The following is a 23,463-nucleotide window of genomic DNA, read 5'->3' on the forward strand; positions in this document are numbered from 1 at the left end:
ATTCTGCACTATTTATAGTTATTTATTTATTACTCTGTACATCTGACCTGTGCAATATGCCATCTCATATTATCTGTAAATGCATCTCTACAGGTTATTATCTGTAAATAATGACCTGTGCAATATGCCTTTTTCAAATCCATATATCTATAGCTCTGTATAACTCTCTTCTTATTTATATATATTATCCTAACCTGTAAATACAAGAAGTGTTTATAATGTACATTTTACCGTTATTACTATCTTCTTATTATTTTTCTTCCATTTCCTATTTTTTTATTCTTTGTGTATTTTTCTATCCCATTTATATTTAATGTGCATTTTTGTTATTTGTTGTGCTGCACTGAGCTGCTCTTTCCCCATTGTGGGATCAATAAAGTCTCTTATCTTAAATCTTATCTTAATTATTGGATTAATCAGTCTATACCTGTCTCTGCACATCCATAAAACAAATGTTGTTGTTCTGTTAAATATGTCATCATTATGCTAGAGGATCACATGCTTAATACTCTTTATAGATAATGTAATGGACTATTATTGTCTCATATTTACAGTTTTATGTCATGTACTGTATGTGTTCTCATGCTTTTGCATCCCCTGATTTTTCTTGTGTATTACCACTGTTTCCTGTGTGTTTCTTGGTGCACAGCTCACCACAGTTGATGCCAGTTGCCATATCAACATCTATCAACGTCAAAATATTTGCCACAGAGGCTCCTAGCCACGACATCTTTTAATTTCACATACAATTCTTTGTCTCTACAACTCATTTTACTATAGAACCAGACATTCAGCTACATGAAAATGTTGCAGATTTCTTTGTCTCAAATGTAAATTAAAAAAGGTAAAGGTTGTGATATTCATAGTTTTAATAGTTTTACCAACAAACACTCACCAACCCTGCATCCCTGACCCTAAATGCTCTGTTTTGTCTGTGGCTTTGGTGCGTTATTACAGACAGTGAGGCGCTGTAAGAAGAAACATGTCTGCTGTACTTACAGCAGCATTAACATACTGTAGCTTTAGGGCATTTAAATGAGTATATCATGCAGCCAATTCAAAATAAGAGCATTATGCCTCCACACTGGTTGCAGAATATAAGAGCGTGTGCTGCTGCTCAGCCAGTCCGACCGTCTAAGACGCTCCTTTGTGCTCTACACCGCCGGGAGAGAAGGTCAGATTTCCAAATGTCACCGGCATGATTGTTCCAGACGGCATAATTGGAGAAAAGACGCCCACCCCTCCACCATCCCGGACCTGTCCCCCCTCAGAGCAGATGATGGCGGCGGGGGTGGAAAATCAAACATATGCTGCTTTGCACCAAGAAAATGCTCTTCCCTTTTTCCAGGCTGCACAAATCCAGTTCTCTTGTATTTTACATTTAGAGAGTAAAAAGCCTGATTCTCTTGGTTTTTTAAAAACACATATTCATATTTAATGTGCAGGATCTATAAAGCATTAATGACAGCATGTAAATTAAGCTCTCAAGATTGCTAACGCGACCAAAACACTGAATTTAATGATTTCTTTTGCCATAAAAACAACTAATATTCAACCAGGAGTCACATTACTAAAGCTGCAGATATTTTTTATTTTGCAACATCCTTCAAAAAGCAGCATGGATTTTATTGTTGCCACTAATCTCACAGATTTGGAAGCATATCTAATGCTGTCCAACTGCTGAATACCATGAACAAGAAACAATAAAAGCCTCTTTATGCATGGTTAACTTCATAGGCTGTGTACTTGTGCTATTACATCATCTGGGTCACATGACAGGGATATAACCAAAAGATTTATCCTGGGATTCAATCAAAACTGTATTTCTATGAAAAAGGTACATACATATATATTTGTATATGTATATAAAAAAGTGGACTGAAAGAGTCAATTAAATTCCAATTATTTCAATATTCCAATTATTTCTTGGACAGTTAACTGTGAATTGTTACAGCTGTGAACAGATGTATAAAGAAAACGTCCTGGTCTTTTGGCATTGGACGTGACGAGCTGCTACTCGATGTGTTCGGTTCTCCTCCGCGTCCGTCCAGGCAGCGTGCAGCTTTTTACCGCCACGGGGAAGAGAGGGCATCCAACCAGCCTGTCAACATATCTCGTTCGGCACCAGTGGACACGTGAAGGCCACGAGGCAAAATTAACATCTGAAGTCTATTTTAATCTTCTGTTCGGCTCGATCGTGCAGTTTCTACACAATTTCTACAATATTACAATTAATCATGGTGTTATTTTCAACAATTCATTACCATTGGAAAGGAAGTACAAGGGAAAACACTGGAAAAGGGCAACAAGACTGACTCAGCTGCTGTAGGTGTTTACAGAAAATAAAAAGGTGAGTAATCAATCAACGGACCTAGCGTGCTTTTGAGATTACTGTCCACACATACCAGTGTCTATGTGGAAATATACAATTTAAAGCCAAGGCATGGAAGCCTCTGCGGGCATGAAAGGAAGCATTTTGGAGCTCTGACTCACCGTCATAGTAGACGATGGCTCCCACCAGCTTGTCCTTCTTCAACATGGGGAAAAGCTCCAAGGCTTTGGTCTTACTGAGGACGTAGCTGCTCTTCAGGCACTGGATCCCAGCCACCAGGTCGTACATCTTGATCCCCGCCCAGTAGTAAGGCAACTGCCACCATCTTGGAAATAAACAGGGAATTAAAGTTAGATATTGGGTTCATTTGAGCTGGTGTTCATATTCCATCCAGACATAATAACAACTTTCTTCACTTAAAAGCATCACGCTAACAGAATATCCCAATTATCGCCTGCTTGGTTGTGCTATTTTTACCACGTCTTGTGCACTTTCCATAGTGTAGGAGTCCTGACACTTACTTGTAAACAGGAAGCATGATGGGTAGCGGCGCAGATAGGTGTGGTGCAATCTCCAGCAGGTTGGCTCGCTCGTGGAGCGCCTCTTTCACCATCATGTACTGCTCCGAGAGAAGAAAGTTTAAGGGGATGACAAAAAGAGCAAGAAAACAAGATGAAATTAAGAATAGGAGAAGGAAGAGGAACCTGCTCGTAGTCTAACTGCATGATGGCCTTCTGGAGGTAGCGGACTCCCCCGTGGAGTAGCTTGGTACTCCGGCTGCTGGTCCCCGAAGAAAAATCACTTCTCTCTACGAGAGCAGTTTTGAGGTCTGGGAAGAAATGACAAAGAATAAGTGAATATACCTGTAGAGTTTGATACTAATAGGACTTAAAAGCTGGGAAAACGCTGCAGTAGTGACTGACAACTTCATTTGGTTTGGCTGACAGAAAGCTGGCTCTATGCATGTCTTTAACCCCAAAACACACAAAATAGAAATATAAAAAATACAACACGCTTTAATAATCCTAAAGTTAAAATGAAATATTAGCTACTGTTCACCAAGACAACCTGGATTTATAGTGTATCTGCATTTTCAGTGGTAGGATTGGTCAGTCATAATAAGGATATATTCTAATACCCACGTGGTAAATGTATGTAGAAAAACATACTAATGCTAATAATGCTACACTCGTTAGCATTACAAGGGAGCGAACTCTCCACATGTGTAAAACCAAAACGTCAACAACTAATTTGGTACGTTTGGTTTGAAAAATAGTATCTAGTGTCTTAAGATATAAGTATATTTTTACAAAAGAATAAGCAAGTAAAACTGTACAACTGAAGATTACTCAAATGGTAAATAATCCATTCCAAATTTTAATAATGGCACATATATGTATGGGTGGGGGATTTTTCTGGTGATGATTTTTAAAACGGATTGTTTTCCCTAGAGTTGATATTTTTTGTTTTATGTTTTTACCAATGATTGGCCTTGATATGTTCTGTTTCTGACAGTGACTCCAGCAAAACAGAGAGAAAGCCGAAAATGCAGAAAATCCATGTTATGTTCTTCTTAACAAATGAAGTAATTGTCAGATTGACTGACATGTGATGTGCATCCTTCTCTAGAAGGGTTTTATTCAACTTTTGTTATTGTTAAAGAAGGAAAAGAAAATTGCAATACAAATCAAATCGGCACCCATATATCATGAAAAAATCAACTCAGGACAAACGCATATCGTCCAAGCCCTGTTATCTACTGTATGTTAAATTAGCACCGACATATATATATATATTCATTAGGTTTATTTACAGTAAATTACACTTAAGCCTTTGTGGCCAGAATACCAGCTGACATACTGAAGCGAGACCTTTATAAACACCGTCCCAGCCTACGAGGCGTCTTCCTCCTCAGGACGCAGGGAGGACACTTCCAGAGCTCCACACCTGTTACATCCCAGGAGAGGGATGCCCTTGAAAGCCGATAGGCTCACTTACTGCGCGTGACAGCGTCTAAGGCACACCCTGCACCCGTGGCCCCTCCCCCGACCACCAGGACGTCAAACTCCTCGGTGTGTTGCAGCGCCGCGAGCTGGGCCCGCCGGGCCGGGAACTCGTCCGCAAAGGGAACCCTCAGCTCGGCTTCTGCTTCCACGTGTGCCAACCGAGCCTGGGTGGGACACAGATACACACAGCAGCACACACACAATCAGAAGAACACTTTCCACCACCTAAAGATTCTCTACATCTTGGTGCAAAACTACAAGTTCCAATGTTAATTTCTATGTTAAATGCTAAAAATGTCCTGTAAATATAGCAACACTTTTCTTGGTTCATTCTGAAGCATTGTCAGCACACTGCAAGCATCCCCAGTGTTATATGTTCATGCATTATTCTTGCATTATAATCACATCACATTCAATGTGATATAATGCATAATGACTTGCAATCACTTTAATACATTATGGATTCGACTGTGTGATGAGATTTCTGTACAGTGCTTATCATATGCATTATTTTGTTGAAATGGATGGAGTATAATGTATGTACAGAGGCCAGAAGTGCATCTATTACTGTGATTATGATTAACAAAGTTTAATATGGCCCAACCGATGCTGATTTTAAGTTTCTTTCAAGTTGAAGTTAACAACACTGAGTTTGAAAAACCTATTAGAAGAAAAAGGCTATTCATTATTTTATATTAATAGATAACAAAAACAAAATAACCCTGTACATTTTTGTGTTTTGTAAGATTTCCTTTGTATTTTTATTTTTTGGCCTTTGTTAGATGGTGACAGCTGAGCTACTGTATTGTAGTGCTATAAGCTAATGTATCAGTCTAGCTCTACAAAGAAGACCATCTTATTAAAAGAAATATCATTTGAAATATCACTTTAAGTATGTTTTGCTGATCGTGTGAGTTATCTGTGAGTTTGGATGATGGACTTTTCCTTTTACAAGTGTACTTTTACTTGAGAGTATTGCTACTTTTACTTAAGTAATCACAGCACAAATGTAGTTGGAATGCATTTTTAACAAATCCAGGAATGAGCTTTTCATCCAAGCAGTTCTTGGTAGTGAGAGGGAGATTACAATGTGCTCACGGTGTCTCATTATTACCTTTAGTTTCCAAGTGAAGTGTTGCTAATAAAGCCCAGTAAAGCAGAGTTTGCTGAGTGTCACGATCTGCTGCAACATGCAAACCCCACGAAATAAAAGAACATGCTTTTTACATTATTAGCTTCCATTTTTGGATGAATTTAAAGAAATAATCACAAAAAATAATAAATGATAAAACAAAAAAACCACAGCTCCACTCTGATATGGGGGGGCTTCACTGCTAATTAAATATTTATTCATTTTTCTATTTAGCGGTTCGAGCTAAATGATTGCATCAAGCTGCTTTGAAGCAAACGCGGCATTTGACTTGCAAATAGTAGCAGCCGTTTGTAATTTAGCTCTGCGACCACAAGCGAGACGATGATATAATCATTGTCTATTTTTGACGATGCATACAGACAAACACCGCCACAGAATTAAGTGCTAGCGTTCCCCCAGTAATCAAGTTAAGTTAGTGAATGGCACAGCAAGGCCCGTGCTAATGGCCAATCGGCCGCTATCTTGAAAACCTATCCCAGCCACATGCCCTTGCTAAAGAAGACAAGACGGACATTCAGCTCATCAGCATTGCAATTACTGGGATTAGAAGCATGCATGATTACAAACTATTGTGAAAAATAATTATATTTCATCAGGGTCGACTTCTTGCTTACCAATCCATGCTTGGTTGGGAGGATGACGATGGGCAAGAGAAGACATTATCGCGCCAGGGCACAAAACAAAAGTTCACATTAGGTTGAACAGTCACATAAAGTGTGGTATGTCGCTGTGTGGCACGCCTGAAATAGGCCTACGTCAGGTCAGAGGTCACACAGCTGCTTGTCTGTCTCAAATGAAGCAATGTGGTTGTGTGTGTGTGTGTGTGTGTGTGTTTGCGTGTGTGTGTGTGCGTGTGTGTGTGTGTGTGTGTGTGTGTGTATCACTTCAGGCTGATAGATGAAGTGCCAACTCTGCAATGATTTATTGATAACCAAGTGGAATTATCTATTTTTCATTAATTATTTATCCTTTTAAAAGGGAGAGATGTAGGTAGAAGTGTCAGGACAATCATATATATTACATGTTTGGATGTAGTGTGTGTGTCTGTTTGTCTGTGTGTGTGTGTGTGTGTGTGTGTGTGTGTGTGTGTGTGTGTGTGTGTGTGTGTGTGTGTGTGTGTGTGTGTGTGTGTGTGTGTGTGTGTGTGTGTGTGTGTGTGTGTGTGTATCAATGGCTGAGTTTTAAGGCTTGACATCTTTACAAGGTGTCTTCATTCCTTAAATGTATTTGTGTGTCTACATTGTCAAGCAGCAAATCATTTTATTAGGATTGAAAAAGAGTTTGGGGAAAAAGTAATGTTTCAAATGAATTAAATAAATGCATCTAAAATCTTAATTCACTGTAAATGTTTTTAAAAAAAAGCACAATAATCAGTTTTTTGAACACGAGGTGTGGCAGCGTTAACTACACTGTTTATTTCTACATCCAAATAAATGAATAAAGCTCGCAGCTCGGTGATGTACAGCTGTGTTGCTAATGCAACCATCACTTGACTTGACATCATTTGCCTACAAAAACTGTAAAAAGCTGGGATGTCTGCCTACCAGCACCTCTGGAGCTCAGTTACTAACATGCTATGTCTCATTTTGTGTGAATTATTAACTGTAAGTGTAACTATTTGCTGTTTTCCTGGGGTTATGGGCCATACCTTTTCTTGGCTGGGACCTGAAGTCTACACAGGCTTCCCAGAAACTGGTCCCACACTATATTCTAATATGGCTTTATATTAAGCATATAAACCTTCTCAGCTAAGGCTCAGTAAGAAAACTAATTAACCTATCAGGAGCGAGTGCCGGCATGCTTGCAAGTGAACTGCTGCCTCCTGCTCAACAGCTGGAAAACATCCAATAAAACAAAAAGAAAAAATACCTTGGATACGACAGCAAGCGCATTCCAACATCTAGACTGGACATGCCCTCGAAAGGCAGTCCCTCCCTGCTTGGTGGTTTTGTTTCAGGCCAAAAGAAATCTTATTCTGAATATTGTACTGTTGTCATGCCCAAAACTGACGTTTTCAAGGTATCGGCGTATCGTTTACATTTTACATCTGTCAGGATGTAAAACGGTGAAGCAGCATTTACAATACTGACAATGAAGCCTAAACACACGTGTCTTCAGTCAAATTCTGCATTTCTTGCAACATGTAAACATGCAACAGCAAACACCTGGCGGAGCGTCTCCAACAGCACACAAACTGAGCGGTGCATCAGCTTACCTGCGTCTTCCTGTACTCAACCAGCTGGGAGAGGCCGAAAACGGTGGCGACCGCCCCACTGCCGATGATGGCCGTCCGTTTCAGAGCCTTCCTGAACGCCATGGTCCCTGCTGGAGTCAGAGTAAAGTGCAGTGAGGAGACGGAGCAGGGACACCCGGGTTATAAGGCTGGTATGACACGTGATGAGACAGGAATGCAACTAAGTTCAGTGGGGGGGGGCTAAAGGCCAAATGTTCAGGTAGAGAAGGGTGCCGACAGAGGCCGGGGATGCTGTGTTTAGGTTTCCTGTTGCACAGAATACAAAGAAATGCCAATTTTAATACTATATCAGTCATTTTGTTGTTTTACCAGTGATTTGTTGTACCATTAAAATGTCAAGATGTCTTCAAATGTCTGGTTATGTCTGACCTACAGCCCAAAAAACAAAGGTATTTCATTTACAATGATATAAAATAGAGAAAAAGATAAAAATTCCCACATTTGATAAGCTGGAAAGGGGACATTATTGCTCAGTACATAATCAATGATGATACAATGTTTCCGATCCTTCCTAGTTCCCTTGAATTAATTGTGCCCTAAACGAGCACTTTAAGGACACCAATTTCACTCTATGATCGATGTTTGTGGTTATTTCTGACATTTCAAACCCTACATGATCAGACAATTTGATTATCTTAAAAAAATAAGTAACTGACAGGTGAATTAATAACGGAAATTATTGTTTGTGTTCACCTTTAGCAAAATCATTGTATTTGCAACTGTGCAGCATCAATACATTTCCTTCACTAGAACTATACAAAGCAGCCCAGCTGTTCTGTGCACTGCAATACAATCCTATCTGGAGTTAAGTGTTAAGCAACTGCTGGGATACTGTTTCCATGTTTTCATAAGGACCCTGTGTACCATAACGAGCAGAACACGACACCCCCTCTGGCAGGACGAGGGCCGCAATTCACACAAGGGCAGCCCCCAAAAAAGTACTTGCATTCCCAGTATAGTGCACTTTGATTAAAGGTTTCCAGAGAGTGTCATACGCTGAAGCAGATTCTAATGCATTTTAATAAAACACAGCTACAGATGGCACAAATGTCAGTAATGAGTTTGGTGTAACCAGTGACCTGTCGTGTCGGCCAATATTAGCTCCAAACATCGGTGTCATGTTTTTACTGCCACTGCCTTTGTCCCTTAAGACAAAGTGGAAGGATATAAACCGTGGTTTAGGCAAATTCACCTCTTTCATAACCTGTTATAAAGACGATATGAAAGCTCCTCTTCAGAACTGAAGCAATACTTCAGCTGCACATGGCAGACACTGAAGCTGTGAGCCACAGTACATGACTGAATTTCAACACTCACCAAGTATTGCCCAAACAATAGTCCAGTATTGGTACTTTTTCCATTCACATAAGGATATGTTGGATCAAATAAGTACGGAAGATTAAAAGTGTGACTGGACACTCTGCTGTCATGGTCAGTACTCTAATACAAAGTCCTATTTTAGAGGGTTTTTTAGTTTAGCAAAGACACTATCTTCTGTTAAATGAAATCGGTTTTTGTATTTTCTTTCTCAAAGCTAAGTATTACCAATGTCCATCCAGTGTATTGGCCTTTAAAAACCCTACAGTAGATAGATAGATAGATAGATAGATAGATAGATAGATAGATAGATAGAGCAGCAGCAGATTCCATACAGTCAAGGCAAAAAAAATAAAAAAGTAAAACACAAACAAACAGGCAAACAGACAATGAGCAGAAGGTGCAGAATGAATGTAAAGTGGCGTCAAATAAAAGATATTGTAAAGTGCGGTTGCCATAGTAGAAAAAAACAATATTGCAGTGTAGATAAGTGACGTTAAATTGAAGTTGAATATGTAATTAAAGTAATGAAGCAAAAGTAGGTAACCACAACATTAATTAAATTTACCTGTGACCATAAATAATATTGAAAAAGTAAGAACTTGTAATGGAAAAATCTAAATACTGATATTAAAGATAATAAAGCTATACAGAGAGTGTGTGGAGTAAATGAAAACCAGTATAATAAACACCCACTCTCTGTGGCCGTCCACAGGCTTCCACACCCTTCACAGGCTGCTCATTTCTGGAGACTACAAAAGACCCAACATGGACACCAACAGGCCCTAAACAACCTGCCTGGACCTTTCTGACGCGTGTAGTTCAGCTAACTGTTAAAGCTGAAGCCCTAATAAATGAACCATTCATTGTCATAAAACGGTTTTTACTTACATTTTTACTTTTTTTAAATTGGAGCTGCATAGGGCTGGGCCATATGGACAAAATCAGATATCAGAGATTTAGATAAATTATCATCAATAATGTACAGTACATATAATAATATGTGTTCAAAGGCAAATAATAGAGCAGCTAGAACAGTCTGGTACGTTCAATAAAATGACATCACTTATGCAGACTGAAAAGACTACACTTCAAATATCACGCTATTACAATATCCAAAATCTAAAAGGTAAAATCTGCCTCGACTCATATCACCATATAATATCAATATTTTGCCCCGACCTGGTGCTGCATGACCAGAGAAACAGACCAAACGAGTTGTTATATTTACTCCCTTTGGCTCTAAAAGGTACACAACGAGTCCAAACAACAGGCCCCAGAGCCAGCAGCAAACAGGGACCGGTTTGTGTCTAGATCCTCCCTCGGAGGTCTTTCTGCAGGCCTGTTAGTAGGCAGACCTGGGCACTACATGGAGGGAGGCTCAGCACAGCTATTTTACACATATGTCCAATATTATTATAATACAAAGTTGGTTGAATATCGGAAAAGTATCACGTTTCCCTGTACAAGAACATTCTTCCTTTGCTGTCCACAGAACGCCAAATAATGCAAAGATTTCTCCCAAGGGTGCTCAGCACCTCAGTCACTCCCATCAGCCTTCAGACTCGTAGTGAGTCAGCAGAAGGGGGGGGTGGGGGCTAGGGTTTTTGAAAACTCACGTGGCGAGGTTCGTTGCCTAAGGTCTATATTAAAAGAGGATCATAGTATTGACAAACCCCACACAGCAGGGGGGAAGGTAGATGTATGATGTAAGATGTCAGAGGTATGACGTCAGAGGTATGATGTCAGAGGTAGGGTTCCGTTGTCTATCCCCGCACAGGAGGAGGAAGTCCCTGTTCTTCGATCTCTGGCTGGGGATTAAAATGTCTGCTGGTCTTTGAGGGGAAACCCTAGAGAAAGCGTCGTCTCAACATAAGCTCTCCACGTTATAGAACGCGACCTGGCACGCACCTCCACGGCACGCGCACATTAGCCCGGCGTGTCGTTAGCTAGAGCCAGTGATGAGAGGATGTCATCCATGGTCATACAGGCATGGTCAGCTAAGAAAAACTCGCAGATGTTCTGCATTTTTGGCTCTACGCCAAATACAACAAAGGGTTAAATAGCCGTCAGACATGTTTACATTGTCGGGAAAACAGTCGGTAAAACAACAGACAACCCACTTACAGGACTCGTTGCTTTGCGGCTGACTTTGACTCGCTGGGGGCGACGCAGGGCGTAGGCTGAGGACATCGGCTGTTATCCAAACCAGTTCGCGTTTGACAACTACAACCAGGAAGCAGAGAGCAGCCCCGAGCGACGTCGCGTAGAGCCAATTAGAACGCAGCGCTCAGGAGCGCTTGTCCAATAGCAGACAGGAGGCGGTGCCAAATGGTTGACGTAAGGAGATTGCACAACGCTGGTCTCCCCTCCATCCTCCTCCTTCAGGATAATAATAAAGAGGGACAGAAGTGTCACCAGCTGTCGCTTTCTCTGTCTTTCAGCACAGGAGACATGGAAGAAAAAATAAAGCCTATAAGATATAAATCAGACTGACATTTTCTGTAGGCTAGTATTTCTTAAACCAAACGTGTGTTTTAGGATGAAAATGATGCTCTTTAATCAACCATAGATTAAAGAACAGCTGTTTAGGATAATTATTATGTTTAGATGCTTTGAATCTTACTCCCCAGAAATGCAAAGAGACAATTTATGTATGCAGCTACGCCAGGTTTGATAGTTGTTGCAATAAAATCTAATAAATAATACAATAATACATTCTATAATTTCCCATTTTGTTGGGATCAATACATATCTATCTATCTATCTAAATATACTTAAGATGCAAATTGCAAGAGTGTGCAAGCATTCTTTCCAAATTACATGAACACATGGCTGTGCCCACACCAGAGACACACACGTACAGCACCCCACCCCTATGTGGCTCGTGCGTAAGGGTTTGGCAGAAGGGTGCGCACCACGTAAACAAAAGCACATTGTCGGTGTGACTGCCAGCCAGTCTGCGAGCCAAGAGTGGGAGAAGTGGACAGTCATTTCCTTTACTCTCTAGACAGCGAGTGGGCCTTTCTAGTTTCTCTAAAGCTTTAATAGATCCGCACGCGACACCACAGCAGAGATGGGATTACTTGTCACAGTCCTCCTGCCCTGCAAGGAGGTCTGAGGTAGTGCATATTCTACTTTTTCTCCATTAATGTATTAGGAAATCAGTGATGCATGTCAGTGTGAAGCTTGAAAGTGATGCTCCGATGTTTTTATTTCAGGCAAAGTGAGCAGGCCATAATATCCTTTGGAAAATAAGACAACTAAAGCCCTCAGGTAATAAAGACTGGTCTTCGTGCTGTTGTTCTGCGTACTGCAAAATATTATCAGGTCTTTAAAGTCATTTAGAATAGTCTCAAGGTCATAATTATCTGCCTTTCAACAAGTGATATGTCTGCCTATGGACGTGCAATGTGTTACAATTGGACCTTTTTTTTATTTTACAAAGAAAACATTCTTATATTGTTTAACATTAGCTCCAAGCGCAAACCCCTGCTTCGTCCTGACTGTGTTCTGTCCATGTTTGCAGGAGCCATGCCGTGTGTGCAGACCCAGTGCGGCTCCTCTCCACAAGGAGCCAGCCCGGCGACTCAGAGCGCGGGTGGAGAGCGCAGCTGCGACTTCCTCACCCCGGAGTTTGTCAAGTATAGCATGGACCTTACTAACAGTGAAATCTCAACTTCAACATCGGCTCCCAGTTTCGGCTCCATGGGTGACACTTACGGCGCCGGGTACGACGTGAAGCCCCCGTGTCTCTTCCAGATGCCGGTGCAAGGAGAGCTTCCGTGCGTCAAGGTGGAGGATGCGCACGGGTGTCCGCGGTATCAGCCGAGTCAGCCTCACCCGCACCAGTCCGACGAGCTGCTCTCCTCCCCGGGCTCCATTTATTATTACCGGCCTCCGTCGCCGCACACCCCCATCACATCCAACTTTCAAACTCCACCCGGACACATATGGGAGGACTCTGGCTCTCTGTACAGTTTTCGAGAGGACTATTTGGCAGCGGCGCACAGGAAAAACACACTATCCAGATTCTCGCTGTTTTCCCTAAAACACGCGCAACACGGCGGCCAGAGCTTGTCCACCTGCCAAATGAAATTAGACGGATCTCTGCATGTGTCCATGAACCTTGACGCAGCCGGGGCGCACCAGCCGCTGGATAGCCCCGGCGTTTTGGGCTCCACTGCCCACGGAAAGCAGCCCGGAGTGGGATTTCCTCACCCGCTCCAATTCGCCCACGGCCACCACTTTATGGACTACCAGACCTCTTGTGCTCCCAGCCGGGGACCGCTGAGCGCGGAGGGACTGTGCGCCGTCTGCGGGGATAGCGCGGCCTGCCAGCACTACGGAGTGCGCACCTGCGAGGGCTGCAAGGGTTTCTTCAAGGTTTGTTCTCAATGAAACTTTATGTCAAAGCTGCATGAAAACTAGGAGTTCCACCTGGATATTCGCGGGCAGCAGCAGGGCAAACACGATTAGGGAATCTTTAGTATCCTAAAACCATGTAACATGTAAGATGCAAATGCTGTCATGAACAAATTAAATACCAGATTTGTCCAAATGGATATCTTCAACCTTAACTTCAGGTAATTGGACATCATGTAAAAAAAAAAGAAATCCCACTGGAACGCCTGACTGGCCTCCTTAATTGCACATTAGGCTTCAGATGCACGTCCCGATCTCTTGACACACGCGTTTTAGGGGCAAATGTCCTGTATGAAAATGGCTACCAACGTGCCATGAATAAAAAGCCGTTCCCTTCTTCTCGCTGAAGGAGATTCCCCGGGGCAATTCTCCAAATTATGAATGGCCACGACCCTGTATTTACCCAGACTGCCCTGTCCGCCTGCTGAATGCCTTATAATGCCTCAGATGGCCCACAGGAGCAAGAGTGCTGCTGCTAATTTTCAAAAGGACCATTTAAGACTTCTTACTTTAGTCTTAACAAAAATGAGTTGAGGAGCTTCTAAAAAAGGTGCTTTATGTTTAGAAAAATGTCCCAAAGTTTCTTTAAAAAAAAAGATCCACATGCCACCAGTTTAGATTATTCCTCTAGGCATAGAAAGCCCCCTTGTGCTGCCATATAGGGAACCTGTTGTAAGATATTGGTTAGATTGAGTTTTAATGCTCTTTTCAGAAGTGCCACAGTGCCACATGTCCAATTTAGCTTCTCTTACATTTGGAGAGGTTTTCAGAACATAACATTTAAGATATAACATATGAGGTCTGTTTGAGTCGGTATGAAGCTTGACCAAAGAACCTTAAGAAGCAGAAGTTTTATTATATTAAACTGACCAAATGAGTGTATGGTAATGAGGTTTAAAACTAAATTCAAACTGACGTTACTCAAAGTAAGCTTAATGCATCACCTCAGCCTTTGTGCAGGTATCACATATTTAAACTTGTTGTTTTTTTTCGCAAAATAACTTCATCTTTTTCTTTGTCCATGCAGCGCACAGTACAGAAAAATGCCAAGTACGTGTGTTTGGCAGCCAAAAGCTGCCCGGTGGACAAACGCAGGAGGAACCGATGCCAATATTGCCGCTTCCAGAAGTGCCTTGCAGTGGGAATGGTCAAAGAAGGTAAATCAATAAACCTTGAAACCTTGAAATAAACCTTGAAACCTGACATTTGGGTCAGATGCAGAGAACAGTGTGTCCTGTGTCTGTCCATGCTCTGCAGTGGTGAGGACAGACGGTCTGAAAGGTCGAAGGGGACGCCTGCCGTCCAAACCTAAATCTCTCCCGGACTCATCTTTACCAGTCAGCACCCTCCTGAGCACCCTCATCAGGGCGCATGTGGACTCGAACCCTCCACCTTGTCGCCTTGACTTTCTTAAAGTAAGCAGTGAGGGTGTGACAATACATCGATATATCGATTCAATCCTCAATGATCCAATATTATCGATACACATCGTCATCTTTAAGATGAGCCTTTATTGAAATTCCCACTTTATAGTTATTGTTTTAATAATAAAAGTAGTTTGTTTTTAATGTAAATGTCTGGAAGAGCTTAGTAATGCAATTGTTAAATCATAATATAGTTGCTTTTTGGAAATATATCTAAATGTAACTGATTGTTTATTTGATTGGGCTTATGTATCGTAATGTAATCGTCACAGTACCTTGAATAGAATAGAATCAGTAATCAGTAAACGTTGTATTGCTGTTGAAAGAATTGATATAATATCATTTAGTGATAAAACGTGTGATTAACACTACTAGTAAGCAGTGTGGGCGTCATTTCATTGCTTTACTTATGAATGAGGGTGCAGTGCCCTTTAACACAAAATAAGGGCATTATAAAGCTGTAATCACAGGTATTTTCCATATTTTCATTCTTTCACTAGTTTAAGGAGAGTCCAGGAACCCCCCCGGGCGACGACGCTCAGCATGTGCGGCAGTTCTACGACCTCCTGACCAGATCGATGGAGGTGATTCGAGGCTGGGCCCAGAAGATCCCGGGCTTCACCTCCCTGCCCAAGCACGACCAAGACCTCCTCTTCTACTCTGCTTTCCTGGAGCTCTTTGTCTTACGCTTGTCATACAGGTAAAGAACGCACAAAGGGACTCATCTCTTGAACTGGTAGTTCCTTCTTCTTAGCAAATGTGGTCCCAAAGTTGGCAGTCAGTCCACAGCGTGTAATCATGTTTGTTCATGGATCTGCCAATAAACACAACAAAACTCGGGAATGGATTTGTTTTCCAGCACTTTTGGCATTAATGAAAGACGGGTTAACAGCTGGAGAGGCCCCAAAAGGACATGGAAATATGTGGAAGCTGGATTTGTCACTGTCGTTATGGGGCCTGAAATTTGAGCACCAGCTGTCATACTGTTTCAGATCCAACCCGGAGGACGGGAAGCTGATCTTCTGCGACGGCTCGGTGTGGCACCGGCTCCAGTGCCTGCGTGGCTTTGGGGAGTGGATCGACAGCATCGTTGAATTCTCCGCTAACCTGCAGAGGATGAACCTGGATGTGTCCACCTTCTCCTGCATATGCACTCTCGCCTTGGTCACCGGTGAGATGCTTAAAAACACTTTGGTTTGCCCTCCTATGCACATTCATAGTCCTTAGAAATTAATGGAAGTATTAACTAAATGGACCCGGTGTCAAAAATAGCCCAAAATCACATATCTGTAAAATCAGAGATTAAGCTTTAAGAGGTTAGAAATCACCCTTTTAAGGCTGTAAACCACATGTAATGTTTAGGGGCGAGACATCAAGTCAGACACACAGAACTGACTGCTGTACCGGTTGAAATAGGCTGCTAAAAGTAATGAATACATCATTGGAAAAGAAAAATTGAATGGATAAATGGTTTAAATTGATTGATAAAACGTTACTGGATGAATGTGAAATTAGAGTTTACAGTGAAAGCATCATTACGTTGATAAACAAGAATAGCAGCATACGTCTATTTCCCACCCCCCTTTTGGTTAATAGTGTTTCATTGTGATCTAATATGTTTGTTTGAACTGTGATCTACGGACTAGCAGAGCGGCACGGACTGAAGGAGCCGAAGAAGGTGGAGGAGCTGCAGAACAACGTGGTCAAGTGCTTGAAGGACGCCGACGGCCTCTCGGACTGCTGGTCCAACCACTTGTCCAGACTTTTGGAAAAACTGCGTGAACTTCGCACTCTGTGCATCCAAGGCCTGCAGAGGATTTTCTATTTGAAGCTGGAGGATTTGGTGCCGCCGCCCGCAGTAATAGATAAGTTATTCCTCGACACGTTGCCATTTTAGAGACATTAAAGAATACACGTGGGGACGTTTTTTTCTCTTTCGATTGAATCCAAACAGTTGTTGCTGACAGTTTGACATCTGTGCACCGTAGAAAAAGACATTTTAAAATCTAAAATTGAGTTGTTAAATCACATTCTCCTCAAAACAAGTCAACAACTTTTGAATTGATGGGGGGGGGGATAATATCAAGTGATCCGTTTGCAAAATTTGAATTATGCGAGGGTCTAAAGGACCAGTTTCATAACGGTCTGCAGGAAAGGAGAAATTAATTAAAAGTCCGTAATTTGAATTTACTTTTATTTTATTTTTGCAGTGTGATTTTACCAAAGTGATTGTTCAACCCATTTTACATTCTTATAAAGAGGCAGATTTTGGTACAAGACAAGTGTTTCCCATCATGTTTAGGTTTTTCATAACATATATTAGTCTGATTGTGATTAATATAATAATATTATTTGTAGACTCTATCATGGTCTGTTGTGTTCTCAGAGTAAACTGTCAGTGTTAATGTTTTAATAAATAAATTACCATTACTGCGGCTGGGCTGCTGTTTTTTTAATTAACCTCGTTCATTTCTTTATTCTCCACTATAATAACCATAATGTTATTCTTCACAAATGTTGATAATATCTTTCCTCTGATATAAAATGCCAATTTTAAACAATAAAACATGTTTATAGAATAATATTGTACAGTCAAATGAAGTATTTCAGGTAACTTTGCATGCAGGTTGTGGTTCATAAGCATGACCTTTTTAAAATGATGCATCTGGTGCAGCCATGCGTTTAATAAATGGTTCAATGGTCTTCACAGGTATACATCCTTATAATAAATCTCCTTTCTGGGATATGCTATATTGAGATGTATAGTATATTCCGGATAATAATAATCCATGTGATTCTCTTTACTCTAAACTGGTATGAAGTCTGTAGTACCTGAGATACCTAACCCAATGCACAGCAGGAGTTATATACACAACATATTATGTATATTATATAACTTCTATTTAATCAAGTCCCATTGAGCTTAAGATCTGATTTTTAAGAGCCTGATTACATAAGATAATACAAGATAGTAAAAAACTAAAATATATACAGTAATTATACGAATAATGTTGTAAACTAGTAAGAAAGAGACACATTTTGCTTCAAATCTCAGTATTGTTTTAACCATGAAAAAGGCAAAGTGGAGCGTGATTCAGGAGCTCTGCTATATGAAAGGCCGTAAGATACATATTTGCATGTGCGCATGCACACGTGTGTGTGTCAAGATCAAAGGTCAAGCCGACCCTTAATGTCGTACAGAGAGGTTTTCACAGATTTCATTCATCACCTTGCAAGACATGAGGATAGGAGTTAAAAATAAGTGTGTGTGTGTGTGTGTGTGTGTGTGTGTGTGTGTGTGTGTGTGTGTGTGTGTGTGTGTGTGTGTTTTATGGCCGCTGGCTGCCTGACATTTCTGCAGCCCTTTGGTTACATCTGGCATTAAAGAAGTCCGTTTCCGCTGCCGTAACTAACGATAAAGGCCTCCGAGTTCAGAGCTCGCACCGAGAAACGTCAAAACCAGAAGAAATATGTGAAGACACAGCTGCTGAACTCAGTGGCAAAGGAAGTCTAAAACCTCCTGTTGCTCATCTTTATGCGAGTGTGGTTTAAATTAAACATAAAACATGTATGAGTCAAATATGTGTTAAATCATAATCAGATCACCTGGGAGGAATTAAATCCCTCCGAATCATCCCAACTGATTTGTGCTTAGCCTCATCCTTGTCTGCAACCATGTGACATCTTCTATCTGGCAGAAAGAATTGATTAAATATATATATATATATATATATATATATATATAAAGATAGGTTTTAACAGGTCTGCAGATCAATAGTGGAGGCTGCTCAATGCTGAACGTGGCGAGCGGAGATAGAGATGAATTGATGGCAGTATCGGAGAAACATCCAATTTATTCTGATGATGGCGGTGATTGACAGGTGGAGAAAGTATAATACAATATCAGATATTTCACAGCAGAAATACAATATTATAGGTATGGATATTGAAAGACTCCAATAAGCGTGGTAAGGTCACTACTGAGTACTACTGTGGTACAAAGTATAGAGAAATAATGTTGAGGTACCTGTACTTTACTGGAGTATTTCCATTTACCAGCTGCAACATTAAAGTGATGAACGCATTAATGCATCATGATTATAATGCTATAATATAATACCCATTAGTTTGAAATACACCAATCTGCATAGTGAATACTTTTAGTACTTTATTAAGTATATTTGATGCTTTTGTATTTTTTTTAGACCTATGTGTACATTTTACGGTTTCAAATCCACAAAGCCAGCTCCACACAGAAAGGGTTTTCCCAGTTTGTGTGGAAGTTAACGGAGCAGCACAGAGCTCTGACCTTAACCCCATCCGACTCCTTTGGGATGAGCTGTGAGCCAGACCTGATCCCCCAGCATCAGTGCTGGACCTCAGTGATGCTCCTGAGGCTGAATGGGAGCAAATCTCTGCAGCCAGGTTCCAAACATGTGTGTGTGTGGAAAGCCTGAAACGGGAAGAGAGTGTAGGCTGTTAGATCAGCGGGAAATAGATGTTCAATCATCACATACGAGTGTAAAGCTCATGTCCACATGGCCTTGTACTGTATGTCAAATCATATTATTGTGCTACATGGAAAAAATGTTGGCTCATATTAACTTATATAAGGACACTATTATTGATCACAGGCACCAATAAGAAGTCCCTCAAGAATCAACTTTTCCCAGAAACCGGTTGTTTTTGGGGGACCCTGAAGCCTCCGGGCCCCTCAGGTTGGTTGTGGCGGGGCATTATCTGGCGAGCAGGCTTTTTTTACAGGCTCTGACTGCCAACTTTGATCTCTGCATCCATCCAGCTTCAATACAGCTTAACCCTTATCACCGCCAGCCCAGAGACCGCCAGCATCAAGATGGATTTACAGGCAGGGACCCCCGCTTACGTCAACATGTAATCCATTACAGATTATTACAGATTACTGATCAACGGATTCAATAGTTGGTATAGGTGTAAATTTGTCGGCAGTCTGATTTATGACCTTTGATTGATGCATTCTTGTGAATTAAAGCTAAGAAAGTGCTTAAATTTAAACATCCACTGTGACAACAAGAGCCAAACTTGTTCTTAGACAATGAATAATTGAATAATTGATCGTAATACTTAAAAACAGAAACAGGGAGATTAGCTTTTGGGAGATGAACTCTTCCATTTTAAATCATCTGTTAAGAGCCTTTGTTTAGGAACGCAATGAGGATTATGTATAAAAACAGATTTAGTCAAGATGAAGGGTCCACTTACCAACTCTCTCGAAATCTTACTTCCTGTCATCAAAACAACAGACAATGAGTGGAAGGGGTTATTGGTCCCGTTTCTGAGGGGAAATCCTTCAGGGAGTCCCTCCGTTACATCTGAAATTAGCATTCTCTGCTAACAGTCGTCTCAACACTTCAATCAGTGGATTGGATTATAAACCCTGAGACAATAGAGGACAGAACACACACAGAGGATATGAAATGTCCCACTTCACTGAACCCCAATCCAGAATTAATTCATTAATTTGTTAATACTGTGTGGAAAGGATTTATCACATTTGAAGAATCCACAACACACGTCTTTAGTTCCTATCGTTATTTGGTGCTTTGCTTTGAAAACTCCACTTGAGGAGTCAGTGGAATAAATAAATGTCTAACTTTTTGCACATGATCTAATTAATATCTTATCATAATCACCATGAACGGGAACCGTGCTGGGCACACCTGCCTCCATGTGACCATTTCTACTGTTTATCCCATAGATTGTTTATTTTATCCCATAGACTGTTAATATTAATGGACAGAGCATGTTGGCCCCCACTTATTGGTCTGTGGAGATCTGCTTTGACTCGTAGAGTTTGCCTCCGAGTCGAGTTTTTTTTTAAACTGTTTTTGTGTAAAGCACTTCTAATTGCCCTGTTGCTGAAATGTGCTCTAGAAATACAGCTGCCTTGCCGTGGCGTTACGGACCGGATGTGACGATCGTAGACAAGAGGGAGGAGTGAGGGAGGAGCCAACTCTGCGTTGTGTTACACACACAGACTGTATATTGCACACTTTCACTAGCAATCACACCCTTGGCCTAAACACCCCCTGCTTTATCACCGATTTTAAAATCAATGAGAGCATAATTCAAAAAATGAACATTACTCTGTGTTGCAGAAGATTTCAAACTAGCAACTGAGACATAAAGTCATCATGAAATTGTTGTGAGAAGTTGGTCATTTTCTCACAGACTTCTACAGAACCCAACCTCCTTATGCAACAGCATGTGTCGCCCTCCCTGCTGAAGATTTTGATATGATGCAGCTTTAAAGAGTTCCCCCCCCCCCCCCACACCCCTCTGCTGGAGGTACAACGCAGCTTTAAGGAGTCCCCCCAACAGGAGATCAGGTATAATGCCCTCCTCTTTTTTATTGCTACAACACAATAGGTTAGCTTCAGAATGCTCTTTTCCAAAATCTTAAATCCTAGCAGTGTTTAACAGTTGCTTTAGGGAAGTTTAATGTTGTAAATGTAAATTTAATCTGTATGACCCAGTCAGTTTATTTTGTTAATTTATTTCTTGTCCTTAAATAGAGACTTATTTTTGCAGCAATAACACTTCTCATTGCATTAGGGTTAGGGTTAGGGTTAGGGTAGGTAGTTAGGGTAGGGTTAGGGCTGGGTTTAGGGTTAGGTGGGCTAGGGTAGGGTTAGGTTAGGGGGTTGGGTTAGGGGGTTAGGGTTAGGGTTAGGGTTGGCTAGGGTTAGGGTTAGGGTTAGGTTAGGGTTAGGGGTTAGGGTTTAGGGGGTTAGGGTTAGGGCTAGGGGGTTAGGGTTAGGGCTAGGGGTAGGGGGTTACGGTTAGGGTTTGGACACAAGCCATTGGTGATAAAAAGAATAAGGCAAAAGAAAAGCTGCCAAGTAGAAGAGCAAGAGAAAGAGTTTAAACATTGAAGAAGATGTAAAAGAAAAGTAATCTGTGGACCTCCTAGGGGAGGAGGCCAAAACACAACACTTGAAAAAGATTTCCATTATCCGTCTATCACAAAATATCTCTCCTTTCCAAAAAAAAAAAGAAAATGCTTAGGGGAGTGTTTGAAGAGGAATGAGCGGTTGAGGGGATGAAGCTGTCTAGGCTCCGAGGACTCAGGGGTTTGTTTGAGGATTAGGGGTCTCTGAAGGCTCCTGGATCAGCTCTGCATTCCTGTAAAGAGTGATGGACAGCTGAAGTTCACAAACAGGGGGGACGCTAAACGCTGAATTTGAGAGACATGTTTTCCCAAAAATGCTACAACCTTTCTTCCCCTGTCCCCCATGTCATAATGCATCATAGAGCAGGGGTATGAGCTCATAATGCTGCTATAATGACAAGTTACACACATCTATACAGCTGTTTAATTGTGTTTCTATTTCTGGATGGATCTGCTCCTGTTTTTCTTTTGATTAGTTGTTTTTATACAGGTTTTTAATGTCCATGACTATTGATTGATGTTGTGTTGGCTTCCACTCAGATCAACATCTAGGAGACGTTGCTACCATGTGAGCATGAGGCCTGCAACATGCTAGAAGCACTCTTTGGTGTGCTCTACACACACTGAGGCTATTTTCTCATCATCATAGTGTAAACTGTATATCAGAGAGTATCTGGACACATAAGACCTGATACTGCCTCCATCTAGTGGCTGGAACCTGCAGAACTATGGACCTGGGTGTGAGCCAAGCTCTGTAGTTGCATTGCGTTTTTGTAAATAATGGTTTAATTATAAGTTTTATACTTCTTTCTACTACAAATGTAAATTTAATTTGCTGATGATTGATTATGCTATCTCTTTCCCTTCATTAACCTTTGTTTTTAATTTGTGGAGTGTTTTCAACAACTTGTGTTGTCCTTTTTATGTTGCATTTTACATGCTCGATTAAATAAATAAATACAAATATCATTAAGTCTCTTTTATATAGACCTTAGTGGTCCCCTAATACTGTATCTGAAGTCTCTTTTATATAGTCCTTAGTGGTCCCTAATACTGTATCTGAAGTCTCTTTATATAGACCTTAGTGGTCCCTAATACTGTATCTGAAGTCCCCTTCATAGTCTCTTTTAGAAGTCACTTTGCTTGTTGATGTCATGATGTCTCTCTCTCATGGGGGGGCCAAATCCTCTGGGCGGGCAAAGCAGAGAAAGCAGAGGTAACCTTGCCACTTATGACCTCATAAGGAGCAAGATTCCAGATCGACCCATCTGAGCTTTCATTTTCTCAAAGGCAGAGCAGGATACCCAGGGCTCGGTTTACACCTATCTCCATTTCTAGTCACTGGGGGGCCATAGGCAGGCTGGGGGAACTCATATTAATGGTAAAAAACCTCATGAAGTGAAATGTCCATGCCATTGGACCTTTAATTAAACGCAGGAAATACACACTGGAGAGAAGGATCACGATGGAGTGAATGAAAAGAGCAGGATGGAAGGGAAGAGGATTGGAAAACATAGTGGAACGTCAAGGAGGTGGACAAGGCAGGAGATGTTTGATCAGCATTTAAACAGAACTGCTGAGTTTGAATAACGAGTTGGACCCTGTAGGAGGACTGTAGCAC

General features: G+C 41.2%; 2 protein-coding genes across 6 annotated transcripts in view; one reads left to right on the forward strand and one right to left on the reverse strand.

The window, feature by feature from the left end:
* gpd2 (glycerol-3-phosphate dehydrogenase 2 (mitochondrial)) overlaps positions 1–11,337 on the reverse strand; it is a 24,851-nt gene extending 13,514 nt beyond the window's left edge. The window contains exons 1-7 of one of the 4 annotated variants that reach the window (XM_032506070.1): positions 11,190–11,337; positions 7,707–7,816; positions 6,106–6,114; positions 4,331–4,502; positions 3,037–3,161; positions 2,854–2,951; positions 2,494–2,657 (exon numbers count right to left, since the gene is read on the reverse strand). In XM_032506070.1, the coding sequence (XP_032361961.1) occupies positions 2,494–2,657; positions 2,854–2,951; positions 3,037–3,161; positions 4,331–4,502; positions 6,106–6,114; positions 7,707–7,808 (670 nt within the window). In that variant the 5' untranslated portion in view covers positions 7,809–7,816; positions 11,190–11,337. The remainder of the gene's footprint in view (positions 1–2,493; positions 2,658–2,853; positions 2,952–3,036; positions 3,162–4,330; positions 4,503–6,105; positions 6,115–7,706; positions 7,817–11,189) is intronic. The other 3 variants (XM_032506071.1, XM_032506072.1, XM_032506073.1) reach the window with 3 other exon arrangements.
* Positions 11,338–11,849: 512 nt separating this feature from the next.
* Positions 11,850–17,341, forward strand: LOC116673803 (nuclear receptor subfamily 4 group A member 2). Of its 2 annotated transcripts, none has more exons than XM_032506074.1 (8): positions 11,850–12,184; positions 12,284–12,338; positions 12,592–13,448; positions 14,515–14,644; positions 14,745–14,902; positions 15,412–15,611; positions 15,904–16,082; positions 16,558–17,341. In XM_032506074.1, the coding sequence occupies exons 3-8, from the start codon at positions 12,597–12,599 to the stop codon at positions 16,806–16,808; spliced, it is 1,770 nt and encodes a 589-aa protein (XP_032361965.1). In that variant the 5' UTR covers positions 11,850–12,184; positions 12,284–12,338; positions 12,592–12,596; the 3' UTR covers positions 16,809–17,341. The 2 variants fall into 2 exon arrangements, with proteins under 2 accessions (XP_032361965.1, XP_032361966.1); XM_032506075.1 differs by having other exon boundaries at positions 11,852–12,184; positions 16,561–17,341.
* Positions 17,342–23,463: the final 6,122 nt, after the last annotated feature.

The sequence above is a fragment of the Etheostoma spectabile genome, chromosome 24, assembly GCF_008692095.1.
Source record: "Etheostoma spectabile isolate EspeVRDwgs_2016 chromosome 24, UIUC_Espe_1.0, whole genome shotgun sequence".
Classification (NCBI taxonomy): Eukaryota; Metazoa; Chordata; class Actinopteri; order Perciformes; family Percidae; genus Etheostoma; species Etheostoma spectabile.

Coding starts and splice junctions, on each gene's coding strand:
- LOC116673803 (XM_032506074.1), top strand. CDS start 12,597: ATGCCGTGTGTGCAGACCCAGTGCGGCTCCTCTCCACAAGGAGCCAGC. Junction 13,449..14,514: donor GCTGCAAGGGTTTCTTCAAG/GTTTGTTCTCAA, acceptor TTGTCCATGCAG/CGCACAGTACAGAAAAATGC. Junction 16,083..16,557: donor CACTCTCGCCTTGGTCACCG/GTGAGATGCTTA, acceptor TCTACGGACTAG/CAGAGCGGCACGGACTGAAG.